This window comes from Poromitra crassiceps (genome assembly GCF_964638095.1).
Source record: "Poromitra crassiceps genome assembly, chromosome: 13".
NCBI classification, from domain to species: domain Eukaryota; kingdom Metazoa; phylum Chordata; class Actinopteri; order Beryciformes; family Melamphaidae; genus Poromitra; species Poromitra crassiceps.
The window spans coordinates 6,987,495-7,007,019 of NC_139644.1; the positions used below are offsets into that span (position 1 = coordinate 6,987,495).

Genomic DNA, 19,525 nt, shown 5'->3' on the forward strand with positions numbered 1-19,525 from the left:
ACTTCATCTTGTTAACAAGCCCATATATGCAGATTTGTTCTGCTTAAAGTTACCGTACACTGGCACAAATATTAAAACCTGTTGTTTTTGCTTTCCCAGGACGTGGTGGGTCGTCTGGAGCCAAGTTCCGCATCTCGCTGGGTCTCCCAGTGGGAGCGGTCATCAACTGTGCTGACAACACAGGTACACCTCAACAACCCTGTTGTATGGACATGCTTAACTGTGCAAATTGTGTTCAGTTTATGCAGTTATGGGTCGTATAACTAAACGAAAATGTATTGAAAGTAAAGCTGGGCTACAGCTTTAATTTCAATACATTTTTGTGGAATTAGTATTGATGGGAACTGCCTCTGTAGCTAATGTAGTGTAAAGATAACCCCCCTCCCCAAACAAACCCAACCCCACCATTTCCCCCTTCAAAAAGCACTTGCTTTGCCTGCTCAGTGGCTGGGTGAGTTGTCGACGAAGGGAACATTGACATCATCACTGTGGGTGAGATGGCAGTGACCCACTGTGGCTGACTAATCTCAATCAGTGCTGAGACAACAACCCCAGAAGGATGTTAACAACCAGCGTCGTTCTGAAGTGTTTTCGCTTCGGAGACCCGCAACAACTTCAGCAACGTTGCTGCTGTTAAATATCATACAATCCAAATATACCTTTGACATAAGATACACTGAGATCAACCTTTCGTTACAACTGTCAGCTGTAGAAACATGTCGGCTTTGACTGTAGATACTGTATGAAATGTAATTTTAATACCGCAGAGAAATGCTGATGGCAACATTTCTCCAGTGAAGTTTGATCTATAAGCTATTGTGTATAATTGACGTATGTTTCATATTGGCTATGGACGGTTGTACAAGTTCAAGACTTATGCTGGCGGGAGGCTCCATTACAGAAACATTTTTGCATAATTTAAGTTATGAAGCAGAGTTGACCTTACTGATATCTCATTTCTGTTGTTTTTCCCCCTTTCCTTGCTCTCCTTTGTCATCCATCTTCCTCCCTGTTCTGTCTTTGCACCTGTTTTTTGTATCCTCCTTTCTCCATTTCCTCCCTCCTTTCCTCGTTTCCTGTGTCGTTTCCTTTTCCTTGTGTCCCTCCTTCCAGGTGCCAAGAACCTGTACATCATCTCCGTGAAGGGCATCAAAGGTCGTCTGAACCGCCTGCCCGCTGCAGGAGTGGGTGACATGGTTATGGCCACAGTCAAGAAAGGCAAACCAGAACTCCGGAAAAAGGGTGAGCTGAATAGTGGTCTATGTGGAAGTCACTATAGCTGTGTTTCCAACCAGCAAACTCATCTAAAGACAACTTTTTTGTTTATGTCGGCAAAAAACAAAAACAATGCAGGGTATCCGTGGGGTCTTGAAAAGTATTAAAAGTTGATAAATTAATTTAGGGAAAATTAAGACCCTTAAAAAGTCTTACTGTGCTGACTGCTGCTCTTTTTTTAGTATGGATTTCAGAATTCTACTGATGGGTTTTAAAGGATAAGGCGTGTTTTTATTATGCATATGCATTGCTTACGTCAACAAATCCTGACATTTCTATCCTATGGATATATTTTTTATCACTAGGATGAGTTGGTCAATATCTTTGTGTTTCTTCATGGTCATAATTTATCTTTTGTTTATTTTATTACGGTGTAAAGTTAAGTGAGTATAAAAATGTATCTCCCCTTCAAAAAGCACTTGCTTTGCCTGGTCAGTGGCTGGGTGAGTTGTCGACGAAGGGAACATTGACATCATCACTGTGGGTGAGATGGCAGTGACCCACTGTGGCTGACTCATCTCAATCAGTGCTGAGACACCTCTAACCTAACTAGGGCTGCCCCCTCCAGGTCGATTGGTCGATGTGCTCTTGGTCGACGAGATTCACGTTGATCGAGCAATCGCTGCCGTTAATAATTTTGTAAAAAGAAAAAATTGCAGGCCATGCCAGGCTACCGGGCTATTATAAACTTTAGTTCCAAGGCCAGCAGTAAACAAACAGTAGCATATTTTCATTTTGTTTTAACAGTAACAGTTTTGTCATAACAGTAATTTACAAATTCCCCAGTTACTGAATGGTCTGCACAAGATGTTTTGTGCAAGTGAAGTTGCATTGTTCAAAAACTACCTAAGTACACTAGTCCACACACACATCCAGTTAAGGTGGACTGTAACAAACAGTTCAGTTTGTCAGGTGCATGCAACTATGACATGACTTTATGAAAGTTGTTGGTCTGTCTACTTGACAATGTTGCTGCAATAAAATGGTTGAAGTCAGATGTACAGACTGGAAAATTGTTCTTATATAAACCAGATGTTGACAAAGTTTTCCTTTGGGGACATCATTTGCAGTTGAAAAAGTAAGAAATCGCAATATTCAATATATCGCAATACTATCGTATCGTGACTCAAGTATCGTTTTAGTATCGTATCGTGGGCATCATTCTGGTGATTCCCACCCCTAGTAGTCAGTACACTGCACAAAATAAGAAAAAAAAGTACACTGCCTTTTTTTTTAGACCCCGATTCGACCAATCGATTGGTCGGAGCTGTGGTCGATTTCTGGTCGACCAGGATAATCTTTGGTGGAGGGCAGCCCTAAACCTAACCCAACACCTGAATGTAAATATTGTCTCATTTAGTGTGATTATTGCTGTCCATGTAAAGCCAGTCACTGACTGTTGATGGACCTTCTCTCCACAGTGCATCCTGCGGTGGTGATACGGCAGCGGAAGTCGTATCGGCGAAAGGACGGCGTATTTCTCTACTTTGAAGACAACGCGGGGGTCATCGTCAACAATAAAGGAGAAATGAAAGGTGGGCAGTTAGTTTTCCTGGGGGGCCACATGACACCCAGATTGTTGCCGGGGGCCAAAATATTTTTAATTAAGTAATTTTATCACTATTATAGAAAACATACATATTCATTACTTATATTATATTCAATATCCGCATGCCGAAACCCATCGGCGCCATTTTGAACTGTTGTTTAGAGAGAATTGACACGCGCTCAACCCGTTTATAAAAAATAATTACAAATGTTTATCAGCCTCGCTGACTTTTGAAACTCTGCCAGGGAGACTGCAAGACCGTCCGCTAACTTGTGAGTTTGACATTTTGGTTGCCACACTTGTAAAGTCCAGCACGGACGACATCTTTGTGGCTTGACACTTAATTTGGACCCCTGGGTGCTTGTCTTATAAAGGACGCTGGATTCATACCAGCGTCCTGCTATAAGGGCTAGGCTTTTCAAAGTGTGAGACTGTGGGCCTCCCCCCAGACAAAGCTCAGAAAAAGCAGACCCCCTCGCTCAATTCCTGGATACCTATGGGATCATGATTGTTTGATCTCATAGGCATCGTAGATAACTCAACAATTGAGTCACGATAACCTGATATTGCCGTCTGACATTCGTAAGGTTACTCTAGAGTTACTTCCGGTGTCGCTACGCAACGCTCGCTCTCTTATGGGTTACGCCCACTGACGCCAAACTTTGGCGTGGTCGATCACTTTGATTGACATGAAATCCCCCCTTCAAAAAGCACTTGCTTTGCCTGCTCAGTGGCTGGGTGAGTTGTCGACGAAGGGAACATTGACATCATCACTGTGGGTGAGATGGCAGTGACCCACTGTGGCTGACTTATCTCAATCAGTGCTGAGACACCTCTAACCTGCTGGATGCATTGTGGTTGCATTGACCATCGATCGTTATAACAAGTCAATTAATTAGTTTTAGAACAACACTTAATACTTGTCTGTTTCTCTCCATGTCCAGGTTCAGCCATCACAGGCCCAGTGGCGAAGGAGTGCGCTGACCTGTGGCCCAGGATCGCCTCCAATGCCGGCAGCATCGCCTGAGCAGGACCCTGCTCTGTTCGTTTTCAATAAAAACTGTTCGAAAGCCAAACGCACGTCTTTGGGATATTTTACATTTTTTGTTCACTCCATAGAAGAACACATTATTTTGATGTGAAAGTAGGATTACAACCTTACTATGAAGTTTATTGTGGCCTCCTGTGTTCTTGATGGGATATTTGATGGGTTTAATTCCAAAATAAAAGGTGCACTTTGAGGAAAGGGTGGCTATTTTGTCATAAATCCTTAAGAGTTCCGTTTCCTGTAATGTGCTGCCTTTATTTTGTCATAAATCCTTAAGAGTTCTGCTTCCTGTAATGTGTCTATTGGTAAGCTGGAATTAATTTTGAGGAAATAAAATGGTTTAGTACTCTTCATAATCAGCTTTATTGGCCAAGTATGGATATACACATACAAGGAATTTGACTCTAGTTTTGTGCTCTCAATGTGCTTGCACAGAATATATATACAGTTAAAAATGGGGACAAAGATGAAAAGGTAAACCTAAACATTTAACTACCGTACATACAAATATAAAGTATATTAATATACACACATTTGAATTTGTAAACAAAACAGTGGTGCAAAGATGCTGGAATGTGAGTTGTTGGTGTAACATGTTATATTACATACCGTACTAGTGTCTTGAACAGCTGTCGGTCAGCTCCGTCTTGTATGTGTTTTACCACTAATGTGGAGTTATTATCAGGTAGAAGTTAAAAAAAACCGTATCAGGTAGAAGGTTCTCAAGTCAACTTTCATCACTTCCTTTTTTCCAATTGTAATATTTTCAGAAAGCAAGTTGCACTACACTAATCCTGCTGCACTGCACATTGATGCACTTTGATAGACATGCCACTACATTGATGCAATTTGCTAGACATGCCACTAGAGGGTGCACTGAGACTTGAGAAATTACTGATTGTCCATGAATAGCTTATTTCATAATGTGCAGTTTTCAGACAAGTATGGTATTTGATTTGAGTATTTTCCAGGTCCAATAATTCAATGTTATCATTTATCATCTTTCTGTGGAATCATATCGCGGTGATCTGAAGATATTTTAATATCGTGACATTTCTGATGTCTAAATTGATGATATAAAGCACATTTTCCATGTCACATGTAGCTTTGACTTACAAAATGGAACATTTAGTCCACTTGTAGAAAATACAGACCTGTATATTGTGCATCATTGTTCAGCCTAAAAATTACAGATACGATTTTTCCGTCCATAATATTGCCCAGCTCTATGCCAGAGGAAGTGGGCTGGAGGTCACCCAGATAAACACGTGGATGTGGTCCAGAAGGTTGCTGGTTCAATCCCTGCATCAGACTGGCAGAAATGTTCACAAGATAAGCTGCTGACTGTAAGATGTCAGCAGTGATGCTCCATCACCAGTAGTTTGAACACTGATATAACCTGATGAAAGACACTGGACAGTCCCTGTCTACCTCACACTGGACAGTCATACCAGGTGGTAAAGCAGACGGTCAGGTCAGCAGGCTCTCCATGGTGCCTCAGTGAAGCAGACGGTCGGGTCAGCAGGCTCTCCATGGTGCCTTAGTGAAGTCCCTGAGGATTTGGGGCCTCAGGCCAGATTTCTTTAGGCGCTTGAGGCTGCACAGGCACTCATGGGCCTTTTTGACAACAGTGGTGGTGTGGCTGGCCCATGTCAGGTCCTGGTGGATGTTAACTGAAGCTGTCCACTCTCTCTAGCTCTGGGCCCTTGATGGTGACCCTTTTTTTTCTGTGTTCCCCTGTATACAGTAGGTATTCAACTACTAAAACTTTGCTGAAGACAAATCTTATGCCTGAAGCTTTCAGTCCTGTACAGATACAGAAGAAACAAACAAAAATGGATCAAACTGTCTTGAAACTGAAACAATTGTCTTTAAATAATGAACTAGAGATAACAATTTCACTCCCAAAATAGATATATCACATTTTGTTTTAATGTTTCATATTGTAGCGGCTTGCTATACACAATATGTTATTAATAAACATATTTCCAGTTGTAATGTAATGTAAAGCAACCCACTCTTATGTTGGTAAACACCTGCCACAATTTAGCAGATGATCAGAAGAAATGTAATATTCTTTGAAGTTGAAGATGCCCCTTTTGGCCACTTCCACCTAACTACATGTTGTACTGTTCCTCGAAACCAGCCTGTCCCCCACAACAGTGACTTGCTCTTTGATTTGTAACTTGATGTAAGTTATTCTACAGCCATGGATCATTTAGAAATCGCCCTCTTACGTCTGTGCCTCAGGATGCAAACCACATGGAAATTCACCGTCTACTTTGCAAACTTGCAAACTGCACGCTGCGTTTCAAGCTTGATTGCAGGTCACTGCATGGACGAATGAAACCCATCTTGGTCATTTTGTATAAGTGGTTATTTATTTAATCACGGCGGAGTTATTACAGCTGTTTATGTGTATGTATATATATATATATATATATATATATATATATATACACACTATATATACTGTGTATATATATAGCCTACTGTATATATACTGTATAATATATATATATATATAAATTATATATATCTATAAATTATATATATATATATATATGTATAAATTATATATATATATATTTATTTATTTGTTGTTATTAGGGGTCCAAGCACGAAGTGCGTGTATCCCTATTGTATCTGTAATGTTTATTATTATTATTCTGCCCTAAAACAGCATGCACGTCAAAAACCGTAAGGGCTACAGTAGCCAGACCTTGCACATAGGTTGGAAATGTGCCCCACTGCTCAGAGACAAAAAATTAGCCATATTGGCCAGATGGTGGCGCTATAACAGACCCTTTTGCGTATTGACCCATAACTCACACCCATTTAAGCCTGCTAGATTTTCCAAAAAAAAAAACGAACTCGTCCTAGGCCATTTGCCCGAATGAGCCCAAACTTTTTCTGTGTCATCTCTGGACTTCCCTGATCTAAAGTTGTATAAAGAATTTGGATACGTGAAACCGTCTTGAAATGATAAATGTTTAAACTTTGACACTTTGAAACTTTGAAACTTTGAAACTTTGAAACTTTGAAACTTTGAAACTTTCACCGGAAGCTTGGACCCCGCATCGCCGCTTGCGGCTATATTTATTATTATTATTGTTGTTGTTGTTTATAATACAGTCACTGGTGTCTGTTATTACAGCTGTTTATGTATGTATGATGTATGTATGTATATATATCCTCGGGAACAATGCTTTTAACTATCCCCCAGACTAATTTGAAGACTAAGGGCGACAGAGCCTTCTCTGTGAGAGCCCCCACCCTGTGGAATAGTCTTCCTGAGGATCTTAGGCTTATAAACTCACTGTCCATTTTTAAGTCTTCTCTTAAAACTCACTTTTATCGTCTGGCATTTTATTGATTATTGTTCTTCCTTGTTTCTTTTATTAGCTCTTTTTTATGTTTTTTATTGATTGCTCTTGTATTGTTTTATGCTCTATGTTTTATCTTTCTGGTTTTATTTTATTTTTTATTTGGAGGATTTTATCTGTTAATCTTGCTCTGTTCTGTGACATTGTTTATGTTCACTTTTATAACTGATCTGCCTGTGAAGCACTTTGTAACGGCTGTTTTGAAAGGTGCTATACAAATAAAGTTATTATTATTATTAGGCTATATATAGTATTATTTTTTTCATTTGTTGTTATTATTATTGTTGTTGTTGTTGTTGTTGTTGTTTATAATAGTCACTGGTGTCGGTTTACTTACGGATGTGTTCTTATGACATGGTTAATTATTAATAAGTGGTATAAATATAAAAATAAAACATGAAAATAAAACACAGCAGGCTGCGCGTCATGACCCGGATGATGTTCTGCTCGACCTTATATCCCACAATTCCTTTCTCCGTCTTCCTCTTTCCCCTCTGCAGCGATGTCTAAGAGAGGTATGAAACCTGCCCTAAACATCTACATCCATCTGCCTCTTTATGTCCCACACCAGCCTTATCAAACATGTCTGTGCGTGTGTGCACGCAGTACACAACATTTATATCTGCCTAGTTATGAATTTAGTGAGACTGGTTTGATATTTCTGAACGCTAACATGTATGTGCTAGTTACGGGAGCCATGTTTGCTGTCAACGCTAACGTCACTTAGCTAACGTTAGTTTATCAAGCAAGACCGACTGGAGGACAGTTGCGTTAATTTAGTGTTCGCTGTTAAGTGCAGTTACTGAGCTCACCATAGGCTTATGAGATAAAAGTGTGTTACTAGATTAGCTCAAACTGTAGCGGCTGAAAAAGTTGGAAACGCGCTAACTTAGCTGGAGCTAACGCTACCTAGCTACACCTGTAATGCAGTGTGCTGTGAATCGTGGATAGGAACAGACAGCAGAGCTTTGATCTGCCAGTTCTATAAGAAACAACGGCATTTTGACCGACATTGGCACATTATTGTGTTTGCTATGTAAGTAAGAAACCGGTATGTAACGTTATCTAACTATCTGTTATCGTAAGATGGCTAATGTGAACAGGGCCATCTTTCATTGAAATAGTGTAGTGTGTGAGATGAACTGCTAACCTTGTGTTTCGGTTTGAGACTTGCAAGTTATGTTGATTAATTCAACTTCCTGTCATGAACGATTTAGTGAACTGTTATGTTGCTTACCAAGTTGGCCAGCCCAGTGCCTTTACAGTGCGATGATGAAGTGACTTAAGTCTTTGCTTGTGTGAGTGAGTGAGAGAGACGAGATAAGACTCATTTTAAAAGCCATTCAAAGAGTAGTGCACTTTGTGCTGTGTAAATCACAAGTATTTGAGCCTCAGCTTGGTGGTGTTTTAAAGCAATGCCTTGAGATTATATATTTTTTTTACCTTTTATTTATACAGGGAAAGGCCCTTGAGAGCGAACTCTCATTTACAAGAGCGCCCTGTTACAAAGAACACATACAGAAATGTACAGACAAAGATGATAAAACAGTTGAGATAAAACAAGTGCACTCTTCACGTACAGTGCTTTCGAGGAGTTCTTTAAATGATTCCACGGAGATCAGATGCTCCAATTTTAAAGTGTCCTGGAGCCGATTCCATCCATCTGGTGCATAAAAAGAAAATGCAGTCTTACCTTGCTCAGATCTCACTCGCGGGACTGACAGTCTAATGTGAGATCGTGAGCGTGTCTGATAATTTGTGTTAACATGGTTTAAAAGTGAAGACAAATACAAAGGAAGCTGTCCAATCAGAGCCTTGTGTGCTACAGCTTTCATTTCAATACATTTTCTTGGAATTATTATTGATGGGAACGGCCTCTGTAGCTAATGTAGTGTAAAGATAACGAACCCAACCCCCACCATTTCCCCCTTCAAAAAGCACTTGCTTTGCCTGCTCAGTGGCTGGGTGAGTTGTCGACGAAGGGAACATTGACATCATCACTGTGGGTGAGATGGCAGTGACCCACTGTGGCTGACTTATCTCAATCAGTGCTGAGACACCTCTAACCTGCTGGATGCATTGTGGTTGCATTGACCATCGATCGTTATAACAAGTCAATGAATTAGTTTTAGAACAACACTTAATACTTGTCTGCTTCTCTCCATGTCCAGGTTCAGCCATCACAGGCCCAGTGGCGAAGGAGTGCGCTGACCTGTGGCCCAGGATCGCCTCCAATGCCGGCAGCATCGCCTGAGCAGGACCCTGCTCTGTTCGTTTTCAATAAAAACTGTTCGAAAGCCAAACGCACGTCTTTGGGATATTTTACTTTTTTTTTTCACTCCATAGAAGAACACATTATTTTGATGTGAAAGTAGGATTACAACCTTACTATGAAGTTTATTGTGGCCTCCTGTGTTCTTGATGGGAGATTTGATGGGTTTAATTCCAAAATAAAAGGTGCACTTTGAGGAAAGGGTGGCTATTTTGTCATAAATCCTTAAGAGTTCCGTTTCCTGTAATGTGCTGCCTTTATTTTGTCATAAATCCTTAAGAGTTCTGCTTCCTGTAATGTGTCTTTATTGGTAAGCTGGAATTAATTTTGAGGAAATAAAATGGTTTAGTACTCTTAATAATCAGCTTTATTGGCCAAGTATGGATATACACATACAAGGAATTTGACTCTAGTTTTGTGCTCTCAATGTGCTTGCACAGAATATACAGTTAAAAATGGGGACAAAGATGAACAGGTAAACCTAAACATTTAACTACATACAAATATAAAGTATATTAATATACACATTTGAATTTGTAAACAAAACAGTGGTGCAAAGATGCTGGAATGTGAGTTGTTGGTGTAACATGTTATATTACATACTAGTGTCTTGAACAGCTGTCGGTCAGCTCCGTCTTGTATGTGTTTTACCACTAATGTGGAGTTATTATCAGGTAGAAGTAAAAAAAAACCGTATCAGGTAGAAGGTTCTCAAGTCAACTTTCATCACTTCCTTTTTTCCAATTGTAATATTTTCAGAAAGCAAGTTGCACTACACTAATCCTGCTGCACTGCACATTGATCCACTTTGATAGACATGCCACTACATTGATGCACTTTGCTAGACATGCCACTAGAGGGCGCACTGAGACTTGAGAAATTACTGATTGTCCATGAATAGTTTATTTCATAATCTGCAGTTTTCAGACAAGTATGGTATTTGATTTGAGTATTTTCCAGGTCCAATAATTCAATGTTACCATTTATCATCTTTCTGTGGAATCATAGATATGAAGATATTTTAATATCGTGACACATTTCTGATGTCTAAATTGATGATGAAAAGCACATTTTCCATGTCACATGTAGCTTTGACTTACAAAATGGAACATTTAGTCCACTTGTAGAAAATACAGACCTGTATATTGTGCATCATGTTACCATTTATCATCTTTCTGTGGAATCATATCGCGGTGATATGAAGATATTTTAATATCGTGACACATTTCTGATGTCTAAATTGATGATGAAAAGCACATTTTCCATGTCACATGTAGCTTTGACTTACAAAATGGAACATTTAGTCCACTTGTAGAAAATACAGACCTGTATATTGTGCATCATTGTTCAGCCTAAAAATTACAGATACGATTTTTCCGTCCATAATATTGCCCAGCTCTATGCCAGAGGAAGTGGGCTGGAGGTCACCCAGATAAACACGTGGATGTGGTCCAGAAGGTTGCTGGTTCAATCCCTGCATCAGACTGGCAGAAATGTTCACAAGATAAGCTGCTGACTGTAAGATGCCAGCAGTGATGCTTCATCACCAGTAGTTTGAACACTGATATAAGCTGATGAAAGACACTGGACAGTCCCTGTCTCTACCTCACACTGACTGGACAGTCCCTGGCTCTACCTCACACTGGACAGTCCCTGTCTCTACCTCACACTGGACAGTCCCTGTCTCTACCTCACACTGACTGGACAGTCCCTGGCTCTACCTCACACTGGACAGTCCCTGGCTCTACCTCGGCCAGATAAACACCTGCTTGGTGTAGAGTTGTTCAGCTGGTTTAAATCCCACCTGTCTCACTCTTGCGTTCAAATTTGATGCAAAAGCCCAAACAGAAATATATTGACGGTCTAAATTTCTGTTGTGTCACTTTACGCCTGGCGGCTGCACGATGCCCTTTTGACGGTAGAAGTTCTGCTGTCTGTGGTTTCCTCTCATAATCCCCTGCTCAGATCTCTGTTGAAGTCTGGGGGAGACCAACCTGGAGTTAGGGAGGGTCCCTAACTCCAGGTAGTGGTGGTGGAGCAGGAATCGAACTGGCCACGCGTTGGCTCCCATGTTTCCATGTGGTCAACCACTCCACACCACCAGCTCCCCTTTGCTATCAGAGCTCTTCTCTGAGCGCTTTTCACTCTTTCCTCTGGCTGTCACTGTTGAAAACTGACTGAGGCTCAAACCCACAACCTCAAAGCTGACTGAGGCTCAAACCCACAACCTCAAAGCTGACTGAGGCTCAAACCCACAACCTCAAAGCTGACTGAGGCTCAAACCCACAACCTCAAAACTGTCAAACTGAACCAGTCTCATAATTGCAATTATTCTCTCTAGTCAAGGGTCATGAAAATATTTGACCATTTAGTGACCATTTTGACCAAACATTAATAGGCTACTTAATATTGTAACTTTCTCATGAAGCCTGGTGTGATTTTAGGTGTCAAACCCTGAGCTTGAAACATTGGATTGAAGAACTTTTCTCAGTGCAATTGTCACACTTGGAAAAGTCATCCTGTAGGCCGGATTGGACCCTTTGGCGGGCCGGTTCTGGCCCCCGGGCCGTGTGTTTGACACCCCTGAATGTAGGCTACAGCAGGCCCGCGGGAAGTAGGGGTGCTGCAGGTGCTGCAGCACCCCCTAGATTTTTTCAAAAAAAAAAAAAAAAAAGTTTTTTTTTTTTTTTTTTTTTTTTACAAATGTAATTAAAAATATTTTGCAGTGCACTATGTTCCTTTCTTGTTTAAGAATGTTTCGGGAAATGAAAATGTAGCCTATTTAAATAGAATTATCAACAATAACAATCAAGGAAGTTACATGCTTGTAGGCTATAGAGAAGAAGAAGAAGCGCGCATGCACGCACATGTTGTGTTGAACCAACCAACAACCAATACGAATTGTTTAATCTGGCAATAAAGAAATGTGAACTTGACATGCTATTTTAATAGCCTACTCAAAAATGCACCTCCCACTATACAGCAAAGAGAGGAGTCAATGTTTCTTGATATATGCCATTCAGATCAGAATAGTTAGTCTAGTCATTAAGTTTGCTGATAATATTTCTGTCATGTTAAGTCTGTGTCATGTTAACTGGTGTATTCAGAACAAATAGGGAGATATAGAGCATTATCATCATGCTATATATCTCCCTCTTTGCTCTGAATGAGTGAGAAAAGGAGAAAATACTGAATAATTACATCACAATAGTATCCTAATGTTAATTTAAAATGAGATATTCCTCTAAATATGGCAAAAAAATGTAAAAAAAAAACGTCAATTTTTTTTTCGGCGGGGCCCTAGCGGGCCCCACCGAGAGTCCCTTCCTCCCAGCACCCCCTGCTTAAAATGACTTCCAGCGGCCCTGGGCTACAGGGGACATATAACGACGTAGACAAGGCAACTGAGAGGAGGTTGTTGGGAGAAGCACTGCAGTCAGACAAACCACGGGAGGAAGTGAGCTAAATTATTGACAGTATAAACCTGAGGAGACGCCTAGTGCCCCCCCCCCCCCCCACACACACACACACACTCACACACACACACACACTCACTCACATACACACACACACACACACACACAGGGCCGTAACCAGGGTTCCGAAATAGGGGAGGACGGGCGCCGCCGAAATTTTTTTGAGTTTCCCCCCCCCCCTTTTTTAGCCATATTTAGAGTAATATATCATTTTAAATCAACATTAGGATTATACTGTTGTGATGTCATTATTCAGTATATTCTCTTTCATGTCACCACCTGCTCAGCTCTCCTGTCAACATAATTGTAACTAACAAACACAAACTGTTTTAGCCAAATTCATATCAAAATGACACCTACAAACACAGGTACACAACCCAAGCCGTACACAACACACAAAGTCATCATCGATAATAAAAAAAACATACAGAGGGACATTTATTTATTCCTGATAGGAACGATTGAAAAATAAAATAAAATATATTATGTTGTTTTTAACTTTACACCACCTCTTTTTGTTACTTATTGGGTCATGAAACTGAAACCATGCATATAGCCACCTGCATACCTGACTTCGGGAGCTTGGCAATTGGCATCATGCATGATTACAATGAGATGCACCCACTTTAAACCTGAATAAAGTAATAAAACCACTAGTAAACCAGTAGGCGGCGCCTGGCCTGCTGTTCAGTGAGTGGCCTGGCCTGGCCTGGCCTGCAAAAAAAAAAAAATTTTTTTTTTTTTTTTTTGCAGGCTGAAATATTAGGGGAGGTCCGGACCTCCCCGTCCTCATAGCTAGTTACGGCCATGCACACACACACAGCGTCTGAGCACTTTGAGGACAAACACGCTTTAGTTTGAGAGGAGGAAATTAATGCCTGCCTGCCATACAGGTGCATTCTGCAGCTACAGCAGTGATTATATCAAGAAACTGTAATCTAGTCCACACCAAGAAGCTCAAATCTAGTCCACACCAAGAAGCTGTAATCTAGAATATAATATAATAGAATAGTAGTTTATTTGTCATTGCATAATAAAATCATACAGCGAAATTGCAGTTGCAAACTCCCCTTTGTGCAGACATACAGTACAACCAGACAATTCACCAACGATTCACCAGACCCCACAGTAGATACACTTAATAATAAATAGGGTAGTAATTGATTGATTGATTGATTTGCAGATTTTTTATTTTTGGTCATCCAAACACCATGTACAATACCTCTTTTTCATATAATCAAAACAATAGACATAACACATTTTACATGGATCTTGACCAAAAAAAGGTATGGGCTGAAGCTAAAAGCTTATTTTGCCCACCCTATTCACATACAGCACATGACAAAGAAAGAAAAACAAGTGTGAATCTTTATAAGAAAAGAAAACAAAAAAGGAGAAAAACAAAAAAGAACATGCTTCCTGCTCATACTTTATAATGCATATTTAATAGTTGTACATGATTTATTTATTTATTTATTTTTTACTTTTTTTATTTATTTTTTAATTGTCTTTGTTTATTTATTTATGTTTTTTTTTTTTTTTTTTATGTAATGGTAGTAATAGTAGTAAATAACCATATGCAATATAAATCTATATATATACTCATATATACATACATGTATATACATATATACACACATATGACAGCAGCATAATACTTTATAATTTGGGAAGTGATTGTGATTTATTGAGTAATGTGACGGCCCTTGGGAAGGAGTTATGGAATCTGGAAGTGCGAGTTTTTAGTGTCCTGTAGTGCCTTCCGGAGGGTAGGGGAGTGAACAGGTGGTAACCACATCAGGAAGCTCAAATCTGGTCCACACCAAGAAGCTTGAATCTAGTCCACATCAGGAAGCAGCTCAAATCTAGTCCACACCAAGAAGCTAGAATCTAGTCCACATCAAGAAGCTGTAATCTAGTCCATATCAAGAAAATGTAATCTACCGTAGTCCACATCACAAAACTGTAATCTAGTCCACATCAAGAAGCTGTAATCTAGTCCACATCAAGAAGATGTAATCTAGTCCACATCAAGAAACTGTAATCTAGTCCACATCAAGAAGCTGTAATCTAGTCCACATCAAGAAACTCGAATCTAGTCCACATCAAGAAGCTGTAATCTAGTCCACATCAAGAAACTAATCTAGTCCACATCAAGAAGCTGTAATCTAGTCCACATCAAGAAACTAATCTAGTCCACATCAAGAAGCTCGAATCTAGTCTACATCAAGAAGCTCAAATCTAGTCCACACCAAGAAGCTGTAATCTAGTCCACATCAATAAACTATAATCTAGTCCACACCAAGAAGATGTAATCTAGTCCACATCAAGAAGCTAGAATCTAGTCCACATCAAGAAACTCAAATCTAGTCCACATCAAGAAGCTGTAATCTAGTCCACATCAAGAAGCTGTAATCTAGTCCACATCAAGAAGCTGTAACTAGTCCACTTCAATAAACTGTAATCTAGTCCACATCAAGAAGATGTAATCTAGTCCACATCAAGAAACTGTAATCTAGTCCACATCAAGAAACTGTAATCTATTCCACATCAAGAAGCTGTAATCTAGTCCACATCAAGAAACTGTAATCTAGTCCACATCAAGAAGCTGTAATCTAGTCCACATCAAGAAGATGTAATCTAGTCCACATCAAGAAACTGTAATCTAGTCCACATCAAGAAACTGTAATCTAGTCCACATCAAGAAGCTCGAATCTAGTCCACATCAAGAAGCTGTAATCTAGTCCACATCAAGAAACTAATCTAGTCCACATCAAGAAGCTCGAATCTAGTCCACATCAATAAACTAATCTAGTCCACATCAAGAAGCTCGAATCTAGTCCACATCAAGAAGCTGTAATCTAGTCCACATCAAGAAACTGTAATCTAGTCTACATCAAGAAGATGTAATCTAGCCCACATCAAGAAACTGTAATCTAGTCCACATCAAGAAGCTATAATCTAGTCCACATCAAGAAACTGTAATCTAGTCCACATCAAGAAGCTGTAATCTAGTCCACATTAAGAAACTGTAATCTAGTTAGGGCTGCCAACATTCCATCCCAGCAATACGGGACGGTCGGACCAACGGGGGGGGGGGGGGGGGGGGGGGGGGACAGACAGACAGGTCGCAATATATATGCCTCTTCCCTTAAAAACGGGACAAGTGGCGTCTCTTTTGACCCAAATACGGGATGTCCCGGCTAATACGGGACTGTTGGCAACCCTAAATCTAGTCCACATCAAGAAACTGTAATCTAGTCCACATCAAGAAGCTGTAATCTAGTCCACATCAAGAAGCTAATCTAGTCCACATCAAGAAGCTGTAATCTAGTCCACATCAAGAAACTGTAATCTAGTCCACATCAAGAAACTGTAATCTAGTCCACATCAGGAGATTTTGTCTTTCGGAGCCAAATATGAGAATATTTTGTATTGTCAGATATGATTTTGTTGTCTTGTAAATTAAATAATGGTAAGTTTAACAATGGATCGATTTACTGGGGACCCCCTGGAACCCCTACAAGGTCCCCTGATGGTCCCCGTCCCCCACGTTGAGAACCACTGCTGTACAACATAGGCTACTAAGACATCTGATGTGTATCTGAAACGGATAATAACAGTCTGTCCTGGCTATAGCATGTGTGTTTATAACTACATTCATATCACAACAGCTTATTTACAGATTCTATCTGTTGCAGCTCTAACATTACATACTGTACATACATACATACATACATACATACATACATACATCCACTGCTCCAGGTCATTTAATGAATACATTTTTCTGTGTGTGTGTGTGTGTGTGTGTGTGTGTGTGTGTCCGTGCGCGTGCGTGCGTGCGTGCGTGTGTGTGTGTGTGTGTGTGTGTGTGTGTGTGTGTGTGTGTGTGTGTGGTCTACCGGTCATGCCTGGTCTCCCTCTGCTTCCAGATGGAGAGCAGCAGGCTACCTGGCTGCCCTCAACACACACGGCTTGCATCCCCTGTTTCCCTCATGCTGTTATTTCACTCAACTCCCTGACCTGAGGAGGGGGGGGGGAGGGTCAGATTTAAAGCTTCGCTAGATAAGATAACTATATGGAGTTTTTTTTTTTTTTTTTTTTTTTTTTTTTTACAGTGCACCTGAACGCAACATGCAAGATACCCGCTGAATAAGGCCATGTTCAGACTAGGAGGCCAAATCTGATTTGTGAACTTAAATTACCTATTAATGACTTTATCCAGATTGGTTTTATGAGTCTGGACGCTCCAAGTCTGATTTGTGTCACTTGTCCCAAACCACATATGGAGGTAGTTTCCAATCTGCTTTCGACTGATGTGACTTGAGTGCGGACGCGCAGATCCACCAAATCTGATTTGAACGTCACTCGCAACTCGTCATCAAATGCTTCTGCGCAGGAAACCCACGTCACCAACGTACGTATTTACTGACGCCCACGTCGTTACCATAGCAACCCATGCAGATAGGCTGTTTAGGTCTGGCCACACAGATCCGACTTGAGAATCTGGGGCGACATTACAGAAACTTCCTAAATTCCAAATCCTATCCTAAATGATTGGTAACCATGGTAATTAGAGTTAGGACTTGATTTAGGAAAACACCCATTAGCCTACAGAACAACAGTTCCTAAGTCAATATTCTCATCCTAATTTAAAATGGGAAAAGCGTATTACAGAAGCGTCCCAACTCCCCAAAATCTTAAAAACCTCTCCTAACTTTAAGATGCCAGCTATGCTGTCCTAACTAATTTACGCTATTTTCAACTGGAACAACAGCCATCTTGCATCTCGTTATAATTTATTGCCTATTTATAGCCTACCTACCTACGTTATGGCTGCGCTGTTATTACATTTGCAAAACCAACAAAATGTCAACAGGCGCAATGTATTTGCCGAAAGGCTCATGCGGGACCCGAATGACGTTTTGCATTTTGATGACAGGACGCTCGTTAATCGATACAGACTGCCCCGGGACATGATACTGCAGCTAGCCGAGGAGCTGAGACCTGTGTTGGAGAGACCGACTTGGCGACACGGGGCTCTGCCGGTTGTAGTACAACTTACAAATGCACTTCGGTTTTTTGCGAAGGGAGATTTTCAAACTGAAGTGGCCGACATATCCAAAATATCTCAGCCTGCTATGTCACGTAATTTAACTGAGGTAGCAACAGCCATCAGCAATTTGGCTCCTCGGTACATACAGTTTCCAAGGGGGGAGGAATGCCTGGACCTGATGCGGCAGAGACGGTTTCTGCTATTTTAGCCCATTCCCTCTCTTTCACCTCCCGCGTGAGGGTGGCTGAAAACTTTCCGAAAAGCACGTCTTTAACCTTTTCTACGGCGGTCACTAAGACCTCCAACTCATCTGCCTTGAAGTTAAATGCCCTTCGTTTTTGGTCCATTGCCCCACAATCTCAAAAATGTTTGACAACAACAACACACATCGTTAGCCTACTAGCTAATAGCAGGCTACTAGCGGTCCTACTTCCCCCGCGAGTTGAGAAAGCAGGAGGTGTCTGTTGCTAGTGGTTGCTAGGGTAACAGACAGAAAAGTTGATAACCGATGCTGGATGAGTATTTAGGATTTCCTAACAAGACATAAGATAGGATTTAGCAAGATAAGATAGGATTCCTAAAGTTAGTTAGGATTTGCTTCTGTAATACGAAATCAGAAAAAATCCTATCTTAAACTAGTCCTATCCTAACTTAAGACATAAGATAGGGAGTTTCTGTAATGTGGCCCCTGATTTGTGGCAGTGCGGACACACTCCCAAATCAGATTTGGGAAACCAATCAAGATAATGATGATTAATGACTTTATCAGCAAATCGGATTTGCCTGTAATGTGAACATGGCCTAAGTGTCCAAATGTTCATGTCATTCTGGCCAATACTCCACTTCTGTTATAGCATTTCAGTCTGGAATATGGAATATCTTTCAATAATCTATGATTTAGCTGCTAAATTGTCAAATACCGCCGTCTGCTCGCTACCCAGGCACTTATGTATGTACTTAACCTAACTACCGTAACTATCCGGTGTGCACAACATTGGCAGACTAAACTCCGGCTGACGCCCCAAAAAGCTACAATCCACTACAGAAAAATTTATATTGATTGTTTATTAACTGGCCCCTGGCCTTCTATCATTTCACGAAAGTGGCCCCCGGGCAAAGCAAGTTGAGTATCCCTGACCTACATGGTGTCTTATCCACAACATGACCTACATGGTGTCTCATCCACAACATTACCAACAACTGTGATAGTTCCACTTGAAGCAGGGGGGAAACGGGCCGGATTCCTCACAATCTCACACTAAAAGAGCTGACAAACTTTTCTGGGGGCCAGAGCTGCTCTGGAGGCAGAAATCATATTATTGGTTGAGTTAAACCTGAATGGGCGGAGCCTGACAAACAGTTTTGTTTTCTTTCTTGACATACTAAGACATCCAGGCCAGTGGTTCTCAATCTTTTTCATGTAAGGACCCCTAAACTGACACCAATTAGACCACGGACCC

At 40.7% G+C, this 19,525-nt stretch overlaps 1 protein-coding gene and 1 long non-coding RNA gene across 2 annotated transcripts in view; both read left to right on the plus strand.

Annotated features, from left to right (window-relative positions):
- rpl23 (ribosomal protein L23) overlaps positions 1-3,900 on the plus strand; it is a 6,236-nt gene extending 2,336 nt beyond the window's left edge. The window contains exons 2-5 of the mRNA XM_083649019.1: positions 100-183; positions 1,114-1,242; positions 2,697-2,810; positions 3,769-3,900. Coding sequence (XP_083505145.1) covers positions 100-183; positions 1,114-1,242; positions 2,697-2,810; positions 3,769-3,851 — 410 coding nt within the window. The 3' untranslated portion in view covers positions 3,852-3,900. The remainder of the gene's footprint in view (positions 1-99; positions 184-1,113; positions 1,243-2,696; positions 2,811-3,768) is intronic.
- A 3,832-nt stretch (positions 3,901-7,732) lies between these two features.
- LOC310787434 overlaps positions 7,733-19,525 on the plus strand; it is a 755,777-nt gene continuing 743,984 nt past the window's right edge. Inside the window, exons 1-2 of the long non-coding RNA XR_014553259.1 lie at positions 7,733-7,773; positions 9,430-9,811. This is a non-coding gene — a long non-coding RNA (uncharacterized lncRNA). The remainder of the gene's footprint in view (positions 7,774-9,429; positions 9,812-19,525) is intronic.